Source organism: Equus caballus, chromosome 17 (assembly GCF_041296265.1).
Source record: "Equus caballus isolate H_3958 breed thoroughbred chromosome 17, TB-T2T, whole genome shotgun sequence".
Lineage (NCBI taxonomy): Eukaryota > Metazoa > Chordata > Mammalia > Perissodactyla > Equidae > Equus > Equus caballus.
The window spans coordinates 23,353,610-23,366,953 of NC_091700.1; the positions used below are offsets into that span (position 1 = coordinate 23,353,610).

General features: G+C 37.3%; 1 protein-coding gene across 1 annotated transcript in view; it reads right to left on the minus strand.

The window, feature by feature from the left end:
* Nucleotides 1-13,344, minus strand: part of LOC100059750 (phospholipid-transporting ATPase IB) — a 141,876-nt gene that overhangs the window by 14,297 nt on the left and 114,235 nt on the right. Inside the window, exon 20 of the mRNA XM_070240554.1 lies at nucleotides 12,108-12,215. Coding sequence (XP_070096655.1) covers nucleotides 12,108-12,215 — 108 coding nt within the window. The remainder of the gene's footprint in view (nucleotides 1-12,107; nucleotides 12,216-13,344) is intronic.

Sequence of the window (13,344 nt, forward strand, 5' to 3'; positions counted from 1 at the left end):
TAGGAAAAACCCCAGGCAGAAGTGTGGACAAACCAGGACCACATTGACCTGAAAATAAACAAAAATAAAGAATATTTAAATAGGATCCTTTCAGTTTGTCAATATTGGGTACGAAGTGCAGCTTTCAGTTTCCTCCCCTCCAAAAAATTGGGAGATGCCACAAAAGGTATGGATGCAGTCATATGAACCTAGAGCTACTAAGTTAACATAGGTACATAAAATCTAAAAATAGTATTAGTTAACTTAATTTAATAGCATATTCTACAAACAAACAACCAAATAAATATTTTGATCAAAGAGGTTTTATCCGAAGAATGCAAGGATGGTTCAACATTATATTAGCTAGCAATGCAACTTTGTTTAACTGCCAGACATTGCGTGTAAAACAATTATGTCATTACTCCCTTGGGAGAATTCACTCTTCTCTCCACCTGGCAGATTAATTGGTGGCTGACTGATCATCTTAATTCAATCAGGACTCTACTGATTTGAGACTGGGTAAGGCTCTCTATTGCATATATTTTTAATTTTTCTGTATATTCTGGTATTTTCAACTCTTAAAAAACCTTTCTATCTGGGGCGAGACTGCTCCTCCCAGGGCTAGCCATTTCTTACAGATAGCAAGGTCTCAGCTGGGAGTGTGCCTTTGATACGGAAATTAACCAATCCACAACCATATCTTCTCTATTTGGCCTGTACACCTCAAGAGGCAATATTCCTCTGCCTTAATCATCCCAGGGCCAGTTACCAAGGAACTACAGATCACTTCTGTAGCCCCAGGGCTGTAAAAATTATTCAAACTAGCCAATCCTAGGCTGTTCACCCTGCCCTGCCTTGCCTTTCCCATGGAAACCCCAATAAAGGCATGGTCTAAGTGCTCCCCCTGCTCTTGTCTTTTGCATCTTAACCACCCTGGTATCTTTCCCATGTGGCCCTGTGTGGCATGCTGAGCCTTCTATTTCTAGTACCTGTAAGTATAATAAGTTTTGTTTAAATGGCAATAGTAAGTCTCACCTATCAATAATTAAACATAAATGGATTAAATTCTTCAATCAAAAGACACAGAGAAAGTGAATGGATTAAAAAAAACAAGATCCAACAATACACTACCTATAAGAGACTCACTTTAAATTTAAGGACATACATAGGCTCAAAGTAAAGGGATGGAAAAAGATATTACATGCAAATGGTAACCAAAAGAGAGCAAAATTGGCTATACTTAGGTCAGATAAAATAGAAATTCAGTCAAAAACAGTCATAAGAGACAAAGAACGTCACTATATAGTGTTAAAGGTTTCAATTCATCAAGAAGATATAAGAATTGTAAAGTTATTCGCACCCAACGTTGCTGCATCTAAATATTTAAACCAAATATTAACAAAACTGAAGGGAGAAATTCACAGCAATATGATAATAGTAGGGAGTTTCAATACACCACTTTCAACAAGGGATAGATCATCCAGACAGGAAATCAATAAGGAAACAATCGACCTGAATAATACTATAGACCAATAGGCCTTATAGACATAGACAGAAGAATTCATCCAACACCACCAGAATACACATTCTTCTCAAGCTCACATGGAACATTCTCCAGGATAGATCATATATTGGGCCACATAGCAAGTCTAACAAATTTAAGAAGATTGAAATCTTATCAAGTATTTTTCCCCCAACTATAATGGTATGAAACTAGAAATCAATAACAAGAGGAAAACTGAAAAAAAATCACAAATGTGTGGAAATTAAGCAACACACTCTTGAATAACAAATGAATCAAAGAAGAAATCAAAAGGAAAATCAGAAATTATTTCAGACAAACAAAAATGAAAACACAACATACCAAAACTTATGGGATGTGACAAACGCAGTTCTAACAGGGAATTTTATAGTGATAAATGCTTAAAGAAAAAGAAAGATCTCAAATAAGCAACCTAACTTTACACCTCAAGGAACTAGAAAAACAAGAAAAACTAAGCCCACAGTTAGCAGAAGGAAGAAAATAATAAAGATTGGAGCAAAAGTAAATGAAACAGAGAGAGAGGGTTCTAGGAAGATGACAGAGTAGGAAGCCCCTGGAATCTGTCTCCCCAACAATTACACCAGCAGCATCTGTCTGATGTAACTATTTTGGAACTCTGGAGTCTTTTAAAGGCTTGCAACTTTCAGGGGATGACTTGGATGGTAAATTTTAGTTAATTTCAGTCAATTTCAGCTCTTAGCACAGTAACAGCTACCCATCCTCTAACCCCAGCCATGTGGCAGACAGGTGTGCATCTATTCCTGCAGCAGCTTGCACACACCTTGTGAAAGACAGCATGGGCAAAAAGGACCCTGTTCTCCAAATATTGATGATTTTGCTCTAATCACTGATTGCTGCTTCTGATCACAGAGGTGCAGACAAAGGGGGAGGCAGCTAGTGTTGTTGCACCCGGTCCCGTTGTTGCAAGCCCCTCCCCTATGGCTGAAGTGCCTTCCAGGGGATTTAAAGGGCTAGTACCCTTTTTTTCCCTAAAGCTTTTCACTTTTTCTCCTTTCAGGAGCCAGACATTAAAGACTAGGACATTCAAAAACAATGCATATACAGGGAAAATTAGAAAGTAACTAGGCACACCCAGGGAAAGGCTCAGAAAAGAAATGAGAAGATGTTAAGTTTACACCTCAGGTTGATCCTCAGCACAGAGACAGCCTACAACAATTTTAAAAACAATAAACAACAATAATAACAAAAAATAGCAAATCCTAGGGAAGGGAGAGAACCTGATTTCCAAGTTTACAACCGTATTTGATTCAAATTTCCAGTCAAAAAAACCCACAAGGCATACAAACGATAGGAAAGTATGGCTCATTAAAAGGAAAAAAATAAATCTACAAAACTGTCAATGAAAAAGACCTAATGGTAGATATACTAGGCAAAGAATTTAAAACAGCTATCTTAAGGATACTCAAAGAACTAAAGGAAGATGTGGAAAAAGTCAAGAAAACCATGTGTGAACAAATATCAGTAAAGAGATAGAAAACCTAAAAAGAAACTGAAAAGAAATTCTGGAGGTGAAAGTACAATAACTAAAATGAAAAATTCACTAGAGTGATTTAAAGGCAGATTTGAGCAGGCAGAAGAAAGACCCAGTAAACTTGAAGATAAGACAACGGGAAGTATTAAGACTGAGGGACAGAAAAAAAAAAAAAGCTCAAAGAAAAGTGAACAAAGGCTAAAGAACCTGTGGGATACCATCAAGAACACCAACATACAAATCACTGGAGTCCCAGCAGGAGAAGAGAGAGAGAGAGAAGGGGGCAGAGAGAATATTGGAAGAAATAACGGCTGAACATTCAAGAAGCTCAAAAACTGCAAGTAGGATTAATTCAAGGAGACCCACACTGACACATCACAACTCAACTTGCAAAAGACAAAGAAAGAGAGAATCTTGAAAGCAGCAAGAGAAACAAATCATCACATACAAGAGAGCCTCAATAAGATGATCAGCAGATTTCTCATCAGAAACACTGGAGGCCAGAAGACAGTGGACCCACATATTCAAAGTGCTAAAAGAAAAATACTATCAACCAAAATCCCAGATCTGAAAAAACTGTTCTTCAAAAGTTAGGGAGAAATTAAGACATTCCCAGATAGACAAAAGTTGAGGAAGTTTGTGACTACTAGGCTCACCCTGCAAGAAATGCTCAAGGGAGTCCTGCAAGGTGAAAGGAAAGGACACTAGACAGTACTCGAAGCTGTTTGGAGAAATAAAGATCTCAATAGAGGAAATACATGGGCAATTATAAAAGCTAGAATTATTATAACAATGGTTTATAACTCCACTTTTTGTCTTCTACAGGATTTAAGAGACTAATACATTAAAAAAAATTGTTGATGTAAAAGTTAGTATTAACTTTATTACTGTAACTTTGTTTTGTAGCTCCACATTTTTTTTTTTTTTTTGAGGAAGATTAGCCTGAGCTATCTGCCACCAATCCTCCTCTTTTTGCTGAGGAAGACTGGCCCTGAGCTAACATCTGTGCCCATCTTCCTCTACTATATATGTGGGATGCCTGCCACAGCATGGCTTGACAAGTGGTGCATAGGTCTGCCCCTGGGATCTGAACTGGTGAACCCTGGGCTGCCGAAGCGGAACATGTGAACTTAATTGCTGTGCCACCAGGCCGGCCACGTAACTCCACATTTTGTTTTCTACATAATTTCAGAGACTAATGTATTTAAAAGAATTATTAGTTTATGTTTTGTGGCACCCAACGTATGACAATGTAATTCTGTGACATCAACCACCAAAAGGGATGGGGATGGAGCTATAAAGAAACAGAGTTTTTCTATATTATTAGAGTTAACCTGGTATAAATTCAAATGAGAGTGTTATAACTTTAGGGGGTTAAATGTAATTCCCTTGGTAACCACAAAGAAAATAGCTGGGGGCTGGGGGAATGGGAGACGGTTGGCACAGCATGATGACTATAGCTAATATTTATTGTATATTTGAATAATTTGAATAATGTTTAAATATTTGAACAATATTGTGTATTTGAATAATATTTATTGCATATTTACTAAGATAGTAAATCTTAAATGTTCTCACCACACACTCACTATGTGGGATAATGAATATGTTAACTAACCTTATTGTGGTAATCATTTTGCAATATGAATACACATCAAATCACCACATAATACACTTTAAACTTACACAATGCTATACATCAAATATATCTTGATAAAGCTGGGGGAAAAAAGATAAAGTTTGTTTTTTTCCTGAGCCTCTCCTCTGTCTCCTCTTGTGGTGATACCTGACTGATCATCTCATAAAAGACTACAAAACAGGGTCCTTCTACCTCTAGTTTGTCTTTGGTTCTCCAGGTTTTTTTCCAACTGATGCCTAGTGTTTTCTTTGAGGCCATACCCCTGGCAGGTCCCAAACTCTAACATTTCTCTCCTGAGTCTACTCAATACACTTGTGTGCTCTTTACAGGCTTTTTTTGAAGTTTTAGGTTCTTCCCACATGGTGTCCTAGAAGTTGCCAAATGAACTGAGGGGAAAACAGGCTGACTGCCCAAGATCTCCAATTATCTGCCGCAAACTCTGCAGGGTCTCTGTCTATTTCTTTCTCTGTCAGTTTTGGTAAGTTTGTATCTTTTAAGGAATTTGTCTATTATTACACAAATTTATTAATATGTTATATTTGTTAATACTAGCCTCATTTTTTTTTTTTACTAATTTTTTAGAGCAGTTTAAGAGTCACAGTAAAATTCAGAGAAAGGAATAGAGATTTGTCATATACCCCCTACCCCTACACATGTATAGCCTCCCTCATTATCAGTGTCCCCCACCGGGTGGTACATTTTTTACAACTGATGAACCTACATTGACACATCATAGTCACCCAAAGCCCATAGCTACATTAGGGTTCACTCTTGGTGTTGTGTATTCTATGGGTTTGGATAATGACATTTATCCATCATTATTATTATTAATTATTAATTATAAAATCATACAGCATATGACAGTGAAATGCCCTAAAAAACCTCTCTGCTCTGCCTCCCCTCCCCTACAACCCCTGGCAACCACTGATGTTTTTACCATCTCCATAGTTTTGCCTTTTCTAGAATGTCATATAGTTGGAATCATACACTAAGTAGTCTTTTCAGATTGGCTTCTTTCACTTAGTAATACTCATTTAAGTTTCCTCCATGTCTTTTCATGGCTTGACAACTCATTTCTTTTTACTGCTGAATAATATTCCACTGTCTGGATATACCACAGTTTATTTATCTATTCACCTGCTGAAGAGCATGTAGATTGCTTCCAAATTTTGCTTCCATGTTGCTTCCAATTATGAATAAAGCTACTATAAACAGATATGTGCAGGTTTTTATGTGGATATGTTTTCAACTACATTGGGTAAATACTAAGGAGTGAAATTGCTGGATTGAAGGTAAGAGTATGGTTTAATTTTGCAAGAACCCCTCAAACTGTCTTCCAAAGTGTCTGTACCATTTTGTATTCTCACCAGCAATGAATGAGAGTTCTTGTTGCTCCATATCCCCACCAGCATTTGGTGTTGTCTGTGGTTTGGATTTTGGCCATTCTAAAGGTGTGTAGTGGTATCTCATTGTTTTAATTTGCATTGTACTGATCACATATGATGTGAAGCATCTTTTCATATGCTCATTTGCCATCTGTATATCTTCTTTGATGAGGTGCCTGTTAAGATATTTGGCCCACTTTTTAATCAGGTTATTTTCTTATTGTTGAGTTTTAAGGGTTCTTTGTATATTTTGAATAACAGTCCTTTAGCAGATGTGTCTTTTGCAAATATTTTCTCCCAGTCTGTGACTTGTCTTCTTATTCTCTTGATATTGTCTTTTGCAGAACAGAAGTTTTAAATTTTAATTAAGTTCAGCTTATGAATTACTTCTTTCATGGTTCATGCCTTTGGTGTTATATCTAAAAAGTCATTGCCATACCAAAGGTCAGCCAGGTTTTCTCCTATGCTGTCTTCTAGGAGTTTTATAGTTTTTCCTTTAACATTTAGGTCTAGGATCCATTTTGAGTTAATTTCTGTGATGGGTGTAAAGTCTGTGTCTAGATTCATTTTTTTTTTGCATGTGGATGTCCAGTTACTCCAGCATCATTTGCTGAAAAGACTATCTTTTCTCCACTGTATTACCTTTTGTCTTTTGTCAGAGATAAGTTGACTATATTTATGTGGGTCTCCTAATATATTTTGTGATATTTGTGTTAATTTGGGTTGGCCAAGAAACAGATGCCAGGACAGGTTTACATGAGCAAGAGACTTACTGGGGGAGGGAGCTGGAAAGGGCAGAGAAAGCCTTCAGACCATGTTGAAGGTCTGATATCTGTGGAAGGAGATGGGGATGCAAGAAGACTTGGGTAGGAGGAATCTTGCATCATTGTATAGTTCTAAGAAATGTTTACCTATCCTGGTGGGGAGTACTCAAGTAAAAGTCAGCCCCTGGAGGGGAAATGTGCCTTAGTAGAACAGGCCTGCCTTAGTACTGCCATGTTCTTCCTCACTTCTCGAGAGCAGCCTGTGGGGAACACAGACTTGGTTGGACACAGGGGTGGCTCCAGAGGGCCAGTAGCTGGGGTAAGCAATCAATTATGTTCCTTGCAGCAAGAGATCTGAGTTCTCCAGGACTGCCACAATGTCTGATATTAGTAATGGTGTTTTCTGTCTTTTCCATTCTAACAGTCTCGTTAGAGGTTTATTAATTTTATTAAACTTTTCAAAGAACCAACTTTGGTCTTTGTTGGTTTTCTCCATTGTGTAGTTGTTTCCTATTTCACTGATCTATTGTCTTTATCGTTTCCTTTTTCTAGTTTTCTTAGGTTTGATTCTCTATTCTTTTTCTAGCTTTTTGAGCTAGAAGCTTAAGTCATTGATTTAAGGTACAAATCAATCAAGGAGATGTACAAAGGACCAAATAGAAGTCATTTAAATGATAACATACAGTCAACTGGTGGTGTCCAGCTGAATCATTTCTTAGAGGGAAAACTACAGCCTTACATGCATGTATTAGCAAAGAAGAAAAGTTGAAAAATCATGCATCCTAACCCAATGAGGTTGTTAAACTCTAGTCCCCTGTCTCTTGGTAACATATCAGTATCTAATGCACCTTGAAATTCCAATGTCAGCTCAAGTTTTCCACACTGTCTTTGAGTTCCCCCTTTGTTTCTGGCACTTTGGGAATCCTTTATATGTTGAGATCACTGATGTAGAATAAAATGTATTGTAAAAATATTTTATCCAGCATGAGTGTTTTTAGCATGTATATTCATTTCTGCTCAAACCTATGTTTTTTGAAGTTTCCCGGTACGTCAATGTTTAAGGAGCAGTTCTGAAATGGATAAGTACTAGTCAGAGAGGTTGGATGAGAAGCGTAGAGAGAAGTACCAAAAATCCAAAGAAAATAGGGAGGTGATGAAGTGAAAAAGCAGATACAAGTTCAAACTAGAGGTCCAATTCCCATTGGATTTTACTAAAAATGATTAATTATAACTTTTGCAAAACAATTTTAGAAAAGTGATGGGGTGAAAATCAGATTTTAGTGGCTTAGGGAAGAACAGGGCTTAAGAAGTAGGGATAGCAAGTAGACTCTTCTTTCAAAATATTTAATAGAGTGTGCAAGGAGAGATAGCAGATGTTAGGTAGAAGATAAAGCAGGTCAAGAGAGCATTTCTGCTTCTCTTTTGTTTCAGACATTTATTTTTTGGATTAGAACCACTTGATAAAGCATCAACAGGGAAACACCGGAGTCCTAATTTGGCCTTGTCCCAATTACTTATCTCCTTAGCTTCAACTATCTACAAAATCTTGACAGTTTCTTCCCTATCTATATCTCAGGATTTTGGAAAAGCTCAACTTGTCATGATCTTGTCTATGTAAAGGCAGCTTCCCCTTTGGCATTTAGTCCTACCTCTAAAATATTTTTCATTATAACTCCACCTCCTCAGTGCTTTCATTTTTGTTCTCACAATGTGGTTTTCATATCCATCGGCCCTTGCATTCCAGCTAAGGCTGCAGTAAACAGAACCATTACAGCTGCAAGTGTTCACTTATACACTTTCCTGCCACAAATTGAATTAATAATCAAAACTAAATTCAGGTGATGTTCCCCACTGTTCTTATTTATTTTTATCCATTGGCTGGTTCACTTCTTCCTTACAGCTCCTTTTGAAGACTAACTGGAATAGGCTCAAGAAATTCTAGGAGAATATGATGTCCTGAAGTGTTCAACTTGAGCTCAGTAGAATGAAGATTCAGCTCAGTTCAAGAATTCAGCAGGTTAGAGTGATTTCTTTAATGAGTAATCAGAATGAATGAAAACTTCATCCACTATTTCTGCTTCAACCTATTACATTTAACATTGACTCAAACTAAAATATTATAGTTGACTTCCTGACCTAGCACTCATACATAAATTTGTGTCTTCAGTTCTATCTATTCAGCACACTTCATAAAAACAGCCAAGAATCCTCCTGCCATTCAAATAAAATCCCAAATATCTAGAATTGAAAATTATGGGTCAGGAATTCTGAGATCCTTGACTTTTAGATATAAAACCAAAGTAATCCAACTAGGTAATTTCAGCATCGATGGAGCCACATGCAGGTCTGTTTGTTCCACTGGACAGGGAAATAAGGAATTCCTGCACATCATGCTGGAATCAGAGTGAAAAACCTTTTCTCTGAAGTGTGTATAACGAAATCAATAGATCTTCCTATGTAAACACATTGTGTGTCTTTGCTAACAATCCTTGGAAGTTCTGCTAAGGGTAAAAAGACTTTTTAATGAATACAAACAATAAACAAAAGTAAGAAAGAAATTAAATAACTGCGTCTTTGCAACAAGTGTCAAGGAGATAGTTTTCACACCCTAGATTTGAGTATATTTAAGAACTGAAACAATAAATATCCTGAACACCTCGGATCCAGGAACAGGTAGCTCAAGCCCAGACTAACTCAATGTTTGGCTCTCAGTGGAGAATCTTCTTCTATATTTAGGCGTGAAAGTTGTATTGGAGAAAGGATTTTTAAAGGGATAATTTAATTTATCATTATAGACATTTTACTGAGAAACAAGCAAAGTGAGTAATATTTTATATTCATTTGATATCTAAACCACAAAACTTCTATATTCCTTCATTTTAAAACTCAATTTATGCTAAAAACATTCAGAAAAGTACAAAATTTTCAATTCTCATTTTTAATACAAAATTTATGACAATATAAATATTCTCTCCTAAAATTAGAACAAAGTCAGCTTATCACCATTCCCTTACTACAATGCTTGTTCCACCGCTTTTATGAATTAAGGCTCAATTTAAAACTTCATTATTTTAACAGCTTTATAAAAGCATAATTGACATACAATAAACCATACATATTTAAGTGAGCAATTTGATATGTTTTGACATACATTATACCCATTCATGTTCAAGTCTCTGTGTGGACATATGCTTTGACTTCTTTTGGGTAAATACCAGGGAGGGGAATGACAGGGTCTTATGGTACATGTATTACTTTTATAAAACTGCCAAGCTGTTTTCCAAAGCAGTTGCACGATTTTTCATTCTTATAAATAGCATATGAGAGTTCCAGTTGCTCCATATCCTTGTCAACACTTGGTATTGTCATTCTTATAGTTTTAGCCATTCTATAGTTGTGTCCTGGTATCTCATTTTGGTTGTAATTTGTATTTACCTAATAACTAATGATGTTGCTCATCTTTTCATTTGCTTTTTGGTATTCATATATATTCTTTGGTGAAGTATCTATTTGAATATTTTGCCCATTGTATAATTTGGTCATTTCATCTTTTATTATTTCCTTTCTTCTTCTTAGTTTGGGTTTCATTTGTTCTTCTTTTCCTAGTTTCTTAATGTGGGGGCTGGGGCTGTTGATCAGAGAAATTCTTCTGTTAAAGTGCTAAAAATTTCCCTCCAAGTACTGCATCAGCTGTGTCCCACCATTTTAACACGTCATGTTTTCATTTTCATTTAGTTCACAATGTTGTCCAATTTCCTCTTTGATTCCTTCTTTGACACATAAATTATTTAGAAGTATGAGAATTCCCCTCAACTCCTGGGAAGACTCTTAAACAGAGCATGTGTGAGGTGAGACTTTAAGAGACGCAGCAGAAAACAGATGGTGGGCTGCAGAATCAAGGAGAAAGTTGGCACCCCCCTCCCGCAGTGTTGCGGAGTCAGAGATTGTAGTTTGAGCCTTGCTAAATTAGGGTGGCCTTGGTAAACATCCAGGGTCTTCTTCAGACCCCCAGAAAAGTCATGCCCTAGAAGTAAATGCCTCAAGTTAGGAGAAAGTACTACACCCTGGGAATAAGGTCATGATTGTTATTAAAGGCAAAACAAAGCTTCAAAACCACCCTCGACCCTATCAAGGTCTTTCCCTGGTACTTTGCCTCTTAGTTCTCCATGACTGCCTCTTCTTAAGGACTCTGTCCCTCAAGTTCAGGCATTTCAGTAGCCTGAGACTCTGAACTCCGCGTTCTCCTCCCAGTAAGATCACTACATTATATTTAGGCTCATTCCTCTGCAATACAAGCTGAGAGATACCGTTAGGGAAGGAGCCAGGAAGAACAAGCAAAGAAAGGGGCAGGCTTCTCTTCTTCATGACTCATACCCTTCAGTATTATGCCTGTTGGTGTCTAGCCAATGTCTTCAAACAATTCTTATATTTTGTTTGGTTTTTACAGTTGTTTTTGTCAGGCTATTCCAACACTTGGTCCTGGCTGAAAGAGGAAGTCTCTCAGAATTCTTATTTCCTGGGCCTTGGGCTGCCCCAGGCCTCGGGGTACAAGGGTTTTCTCCCATTTCTACAAAGAAAGACAGGGAGCGTTGGCTGTGCCATGGACAGACCACAGGGATTGGGCTGGGAACTCTAGACTCGCGTTTCTTCATTTGATAGCTGATTGGTTTTGGACTAAGCCTACCTCTAGCCCTAAAATAGTACAGCTCTGTGATCCATTTTGTAAGCATTGTGTGCCTAATTTCTCACAATAGATATAGACAAAGTATAGAATTTAGAAATATGCAAATAAGTGTAAAAATCTAAAAAATGGTTTAACATAAGTGAAATAACAGCTTCGGTGGAACTTTAAAATATTTAGAAGCTGGAGCTTCTGGAGCTCCAAGGAATGTCTATTCTGGTGAGTTAAACAGTTTATATAAAAATGTTTTCTTAATTACCATGCATGTATTACCAAGTACCAAATAATTTAAGCACATAGCACATCATGTGAAAAATATAATTACAACATTAGCTATTTTAGATGATTCTGAAATTATTGCAGCTTTTATCAGATATGCACAAAAGAAAAAATGTGGAAAAGATGGTTAATAAAGACAGTTTGAAGTAATGAGATTTTAGATAAAACCTTATTATAACTAAAGTTATCAGTCAGAATTTAGTTGGATCACTAACTACTTCTAATTGCATTGATTTTATCTTTTCTTTCCAAACTATTTTGAAAGAGATAACATCAGCTTTTGTTAATGAACATAAGTTTTCATGAAGAATGCAAGGCATATTCACCAATGACAGTAAAACTAACCTGTCCCGTCATTTCGGAACCAATAGGAACGGTGGGCCAGAGGGAAGAGTAAACTGCAAGGAACACCAGCCATATCACTGCGCTTCCCCAGACTGCCAAATGACAAAACTGCAGAAACAAGAATAGCGTAGAAATACTTCAGTCTTTTCTATTTAAAAGGAAAAAAATATTTAACTATCAATCAACTAACAAAATACATTTATCCAGGCCATATGTTCTCATATGAAGGTACCGATAATCTTTCAATTTCTTGATATTTGAGTCTTCCTTTCTAACATTTTCTCAGAATATTTTGCTGTGGACTCAAGGGACTATTGTTTAAAGGACCTAAAACAAATGTACCTTCGTCACCCAAGGCAAGTGATATTCAGTGAAAATGGTCGTCTCTCAATCAGATGTGGTTCACACAATTGATAGGTTATTTAATGAGACTTCTGTTTCTGCCTACTTATTTTTTATTTTTTTTTAAAGATTTTATTTTTTCCTTTTTCTCCCCAAAGCCCCCCAGTACATAGTTGTATATTTCTCGTTGTGGGTTCTTCTAGTTGTGGTATGTGGGACGCTGCCTCAGCGTGGTCTGACGAGCAGTGCCATGTCCGCGCCCAGGATTCGAGCCAACGAAACACTGGGACGCCTGCAGCGGAGCGCGCGAACTTAACCACTCGGCCACGGGGCCAGCCCCTCTGCCTACTTATTAATACAAAGCTCTCTTCAGGAAAAAAACAAGTTGGAAAAGAAATCATTAAGAGGGATAAAAATTTGACCCTGTCATACTTGTTCTGTGTGAGTAGATCTGGGGCAATGGCAGAAGTTGTGAATGTCAGATCGACCGTAACTGGAGGATTTGCTGTGCATATCAACGATGTATGTCATTCTGGTTGAGACTGTTGGCTGAAAGATCACTGCCCATGTCTGGGACTAGGAACTTCTGCCGCATTCCATAATGGTAAATGCTAAGCAGGCAGACCCTGCTGTCAGTCTGGTCTGTTGCTTTGTACCTTTTGTGTTATCAGAGGAATAGTAAGAAAAGGTAGGAGAGCCATGCTCCAAACTTGGCTATGCTGGGTGCACCGCATACCTCTGCAAGCCTCAGAGGTATCATTTACATGTAATAAGATGAGCAGCCGGACAAGACGGTTTCATAAGGGCTCAAGTACTCTCATTCTGTTAGGTACTACTCATTACTTAATCATAGCTGAACAACAAAAATATTGAGAATGCCCCTCCTCCACAATCT